General features: G+C 40.2%; 1 protein-coding gene across 1 annotated transcript in view; it reads left to right on the top strand.

Moving 5' to 3' along the window:
• Positions 1-318: 318 nt before the first annotated feature.
• Positions 319-6,000, top strand: part of LOC104161838 (cyclin-dependent kinase 6-like) — a 35,385-nt gene continuing 29,703 nt past the window's right edge. The window contains exons 1-2 of the mRNA XM_009700396.1: positions 319-369; positions 4,078-4,187. Coding sequence (XP_009698698.1) covers positions 319-369; positions 4,078-4,187 — 161 coding nt within the window. The remainder of the gene's footprint in view (positions 370-4,077; positions 4,188-6,000) is intronic.

Genomic DNA, 6,000 nt, shown 5'->3' with positions numbered 1-6,000 from the left:
TATCTGGGTAGTGGAAACATAAAATGTGCACTGGAAAAGGAGCATAGTTACTCCTTTAGTTGCATACTCCTTCTATTGTATGAATTATTCTCAATCTTTTTGTGTGTAGCTTAATCTATGAAATACAAAGATCATAGGGTATCCTCAGGACAGGCAGAGTGGGCTGAGAAGTGAAAGGGGGAAAAGGAGCTAATTTGGCCCAGGAGCATTTGGAAGCAGCTGGAAGAAGAGAGGAGATGGTGTGAAATTCAGGGAAGTTTGAGGGTGCAAGGGAGCAGACGGGGAAGACGTGAGAGAAGGCAGAGCATGTTGGACGCGATGGGGCGGCAGGCTGCGTCCACCCAGGCATTTGCACATGAGGAGGAGGGGGTTAGGCATGTTCAGTGACGCTGTCGGGGGGGCACTGGCACCTGGCAGAGAGGCAGAGGCAGGGGAGAGGAGCCAGGAGGTCAGGGGACAGCTGGGAGGAACCTGGCTGGTGTAAGAGAGAAGCTAAAGAGACCAGGCAGGGTGAGAAGCGAGGAGGAGGCAAAGGAGGGAAGTTTATTAGATGAGAGGACTAAAATGCTACATGGTCACTAAAGCCTACAAACCCCAAAGTATTTAGGACTCTTGCTCTGAATTTGGGATCTCTGTCAGTGTGTGAGCACGAACCCCTTTTCCTACAGAGCAATCACCATGTGCCACTTTACATGTGTGTCAGATTTTCAGGAGAGGCAAAATTTAAGTGAAATGTACCAATTCAGGTGCTTGCTTTTTTCATCCTAAAAATGGGACTTTATCAAGCAACTCTTTATCAAGTGCTTTATTTCTCAGGGAGAGCCTGTCTCACTGGTGGTGTAGCTTACCTAAGCAAAGCATTTTTTCATTCTAAGTCAGAACTGTGCTAAAGAGGAAGTGATGATCTAGTTGTTCAGCCTCACCATATCCTGTGTTCAGAATAATTTTCATTTCTACTTATCTGCAAATGTTAATGGAACGTCCACAAATATTTTCTTGGTTTCTATGGTTTTGTGTGAAACTCTGTGTCAAAACCACTGCATCATCTGCATCATCCTGTGCTTTTCAGGAGAAGGCCCTGACCACTAGAGGAGTCATCTGTGGTATTACTTGTGTGCAAACTGACATTTAGTACATTTTGAATCCTTTCAGATTCACATTTTGAAACACAGACTTGCACACTGCAAACCATAAAGGTTACTTGGTCACTTTTATAATTACACATTAATGACAGAGTATATCAAAACAGCTCAAAACAGATTACTTCCTCTCTGACTCTAAAGCAATCGAGCATTTGCTGGAATTTAACTGTAAGACTTTGGAAATAATTTTTTTTAAAGGCTTAAGTTTCCCAATTACTCAGAAGTAAAATCTCCCAGTCCCCTGTGTACGCATGCATGGAGCGTAGCAGGGTGCAAATGCTTGGGGAACTGTGCCAGTGAGTGGTCACGTGGGGGAAGCAGCTAACGTGCTGCACGCTTCCGCAGCCCTCTGAAAACAGCACTGTTCCCCCTGAGCAAGCACCAGGGGACCGGCCGCGAGTTGTGATGCTCCTCTCAGGAAAGGAGCAGCTGTCCTGTCTCGCATTTCGCTGGAAAAGGGACTTCAGTTTTTGGCATGCATTGTCAGAAGTATTCAAACTGTCTCACAACTATGCATCCCCCAGTCCTTTGCCTATGAGAGCAGAGAGTCTTAATGTGGCAGGGCTGGTGGGATTGGGGAAAATAAGGCACCCTTTCACTCTGTGTGAGAAGAGCCGTTTGTATCTCAGACCAGGACCCGTGAGGTTTGGTAGCATTCCCTCAGATCAAAGATCACACAGCTCTTGCTCCTGACACTGCACCCAGCCATTGACAAACAATAATGGGTTGAAATTGTTACATCTAATTTCTCAAAGCAACATTTCTTCAATAAGCTTTTCCAGCAATGTACTGAGAGAATAAAAGTGCAGTCCTGTTTGTGAGGTATATCTGCATCAGGAAAAATATGTATGGTTTAGGAGGAATTCTATCTGACTCAGGGCAGCTCCAGTAAAAATCCCTGAACTCCAGTTCCATTTGTCTTCTTTTCCTGGAGTAAATCTCTGAAAAAACTTTCCTGCTTTTTATAGAGCAAAATACTTTGGAAAAGCATCACTGGTATGGCACCAAATCAGGAACAAGACAAATGGAGTTAAATAATGCCCTACTTCCACACAGGAAAGTGTTTCTGTAGACAGGTATCTGGAAGTCCAGCTTGCCAGTGCAGTACTTTGCACTGTGTTATTGAACTGTTTCAAAGGCAAATTTTATGAATAGAGATCAAAGTCTTTAAGAGGACTGTTAGCAAATATGACCAGTTGTGCAAATATCCATGAACCTCCCTTCAATAGCCATTCAGTAGTTCCAAAGGCTGTCAGGGCATGTAATGATTGTAATAAATGTTGTATTTGCTTTTGTTTCAGCTGGCTTTGACCAGCAAATTCGGCTGATTACTTCCATTGTTATTTTTGCTTAGAAGACAATTATATTGTTACCGTTAAAGAAACCCACTTCTCTTACACATGTCTTTGTATTGGCTTGAAATTCAGAACTCACTATCCTAGTTAACATAATTTTAAAAGTTATTTTGTTTCCTATCTTTGCACTTGTTTCTTTTCAGTGTTTTTGCTTTGTTTCATACTCCTCCTGAATGCTGCGTCTCCCACCTTTGTGTTTGTTGGAGAAACAAACCAGTAATTATTGGGATCCTCCCTGCCCCCAGATTAATAGTCAGAAGTATAAATTATAGCACACACTACGAAAATATTGGCATTTAGCTGATGATCATGTGTTGTTATGGCTAGATTATAACTATATTCAGGAGCAGGATGCTTGCATGGCTCTGAGATTATGTTCTAGCAACATAATAGCTCACACAGGACTCTGAAGATCCTTGTGTTCTTCTGTAAATATACAGAAGATACAGTCAGCCTCATCTGTATTTGGTCTACTTGTGGGAAACAAAAGGATAAATATAAACTGTCCCATCTCTGTTGTGGGTCCAATGTGCAGAACCCATCAAAGTACATTGATGGTGCAGTGCCAATAAAATTCCCACTGGGTCTCTACAACATGTTGCGACATGACCACCAGGACAAGAACAGCCTAAAAGCAGATGCTTTACGTGGCATATGTCCCTGGGAAAGATTGTATCGTTTGGAAATAAATTGTGAGAGAAGTTAGTGCTGGTATGAGCAGCAGCACATGGGCAGAGACAGTCACACAACGATAAAGGTCAGAATCTGCCAAGGATCCCTGTGCTGTGTTGCTTAGTTGAAAACTAACAGTTTAAGGTGCTTCTGTGTGCGAGGAAACCACAGTGAATAGCACTGAATGCCTTTCGTAAGGGACAGCTTTGGGGAGGATTTGACTTAATCTGAATCCAAATGATAAAAAAATAAGTTATAATGTCTTCAGTTTCTTCAGAGAGTACTTTTGAGACAGCTCAGACATTGGCCCATGCACTTGAGCTAACCACATTTCTTTTACAAAAAATAATGCGTAAACTACAAAGGGCTTAGGACAGACATGGGCTACAGGTTTGGATTTGTCCTATGGGTAAACCCACAGTATTCCCTATTGTATTTGTTTCCAGTTTGGCTCTGGTTACTACATCTAAGGGGTCCGCGATAGTTGTGTAAGAAAAGGAGGCCTTGTTCAATAGACTAACGTTTGCTCTACAGAGAGTCCAAATCTCCATTGGAAAGTCTTTGGGGTCTGTAAGTTGCAAAAGCTTCAAAGGGTTCTTGTGGTAGTGTGCTGTGATATTGTGATACCACACCAACGCTGTCCTCTGATATTGTATTTTTGTTGTACCCTGAACTGCACTGTTCTTGACAAGAAGTGGTCTCACTTCCCGACTCATCATCACTGCAGCTATCTATATTGAGATTTTCCATACAGGACCCTTTCCTATGCACCAGCCAAACCAGTTTGCCCTAATCCGTGAGAGTTTACAATTTGGAGTAAACTAAATAGGAGCTGTATACAGAACGCTTAAGAGGTTGTAATTCTGTGACTAAGCGTGCTCTCTCTTATGTTCCTTTTTGTTTTACAGGTCGTTACTTTGTGGTATAGAGCTCCTGAAGTTTTGCTTCAGTCCAGCTATGCAACACCAGTTGATCTTTGGAGTGTTGGCTGCATATTTGCAGAAATGTTCCGTCGAAAGTAAGATATACGATTTTATTTTCTTCATGTTTTTCATTTGAAATTTGAAAAAATGTGTGGTAATGTCTGGTACAATACACTGGATCACGTTTATATCGGAAAGGCCTAATAGGATGTTTTATTTGCAGTGCAAAATGTAAAATACCGATTGCGAATTCACACTTGTTGCCATCTTGGAGTCTTTCTTTTTTGATCGGATTCTGCCTCAACTCTTGGTAAAGCCTGTATGAGCATTGTATTCCAGTAACACCTGAATCCAAACGCAGATAAAAGTGGGCTAGAGAGGCTGTTGATCAATTTGAGTAAAGCTGGATTCTGGAAAGTATTTACCCTGAAGAAGACAGGGCATGGTGGTCAGCAGAGTCTTCTTGCTCTGGAGTTTGTGCACTGGAGCATCAGGTATTTGCTTGTAGTCCTCTCTGGGCATATTTGAGATCTCAGAAGTGACTGTAAAGTTGATTTCTAGAGGTAGGAAACAGAGGTATGATTTTTTTAAGAATAAACTATTTAGCCTGAGTGTAGAGTAACAGAGATGTTAAATGTAGTCCAAAAAAAAAAAAAAAACAAACCACCAGATAAAAGACTTTTTAAATGTAGTCCAAAAAAAAAAAACAGATAAAAGACTTTTTTTTTGGCTAATTCGATTAAATTGGTTGTCAGAACTGTCCTGCTACAAAACATTACACCTGGATGTAGATGAGTTGTGAATGTGAGAGGAACACTTGTGTACTGGTCTTTCCCCATGGAAGGACACTAATATGGAGGTTGTATCATGAAGGGTGTGGAGAGGAGCAAAGCCAAGAACCTTAACAAGATAAATCTGTCTCAATAGTAACTCAATCCCATGCATTTTGGTTGAGCTTACTGCAAAAAGTGCATGTTGTCATCACCTGGGTGATCTCCATGTAGAAACTGTATGGCATTTTGTAACACCCACTGTGAATTCAAAGAATACACATAAAGAAAATGTGAAAGAAAATGATACACCGAGTGGCCTAAAAAACAAAATCAGTGTACTTTACAAGGAGAAGCCATACTACAAGGGTCTTGAGAAACAACTATTTAATTTATACAATGTGAAGTTCAAAATACTAATTGAAGTCTTGCAAAATAACTTTGGGATTCTACTACTTATTAATGTCAGTATATGGAAAAGTAATTTTTCTTGGGCTTCTTGCCTGGTCAAATGACCTGGGTAGAATTATTATACTCCACCCTCTCTGACTCTGACTCAGAAATGAAGTCAGAAAATGAGAGAAAAAAAGAATGTGGATTTTAAGAGTATCAATTAAACCCACCATTGCAAACTTCTGAAGATTTCGTCTTATCCCTTATACTGCCAGGTTCACAATAGCATTAAGCCATTGATATTTTTTCTGATTTAAATAGCAGAGTCAACAACTTCATTTTAGCATTTGCAATAAGAGTGATACAGGACAAACAACTGAACACAGAACTTTATTGCATGCTCAAAACTCTCATTTTTTTCACATTTAATTTGCAGTATTCTGAAAGATAAGAAATATTGCCATATACAAACACCACCAATTTAATTTTATTTTTCCTTTTATGGTGTATGAGCCTCACTCCAACACACAAATCCAACACACTAAATTAAATTAGGGACAGCTAAATTTTCTACTTATTTACAAATGCAAATACTACATTAATAGTATAAAATCAGAGATTTTTTTTTTAATGGAAATGAGATCTTATTTGAAGCAAAGTTTGATAAAACCAGGACTTCTATTATTCTTGCCAAATGCAGGGTCAGTCTGACATTCTCAGTCCTAAATTTGGGACACTGTCAAAA

Source organism: Cariama cristata, unplaced genomic scaffold, assembly GCF_000690535.1.
Source record: "Cariama cristata isolate BGI_N322 unplaced genomic scaffold, ASM69053v1 scaffold14415, whole genome shotgun sequence".
NCBI classification, from domain to species: Eukaryota; Metazoa; Chordata; class Aves; order Cariamiformes; family Cariamidae; genus Cariama; species Cariama cristata.
This window is presented reverse-complemented; position numbering and strand designations above follow the sequence as displayed.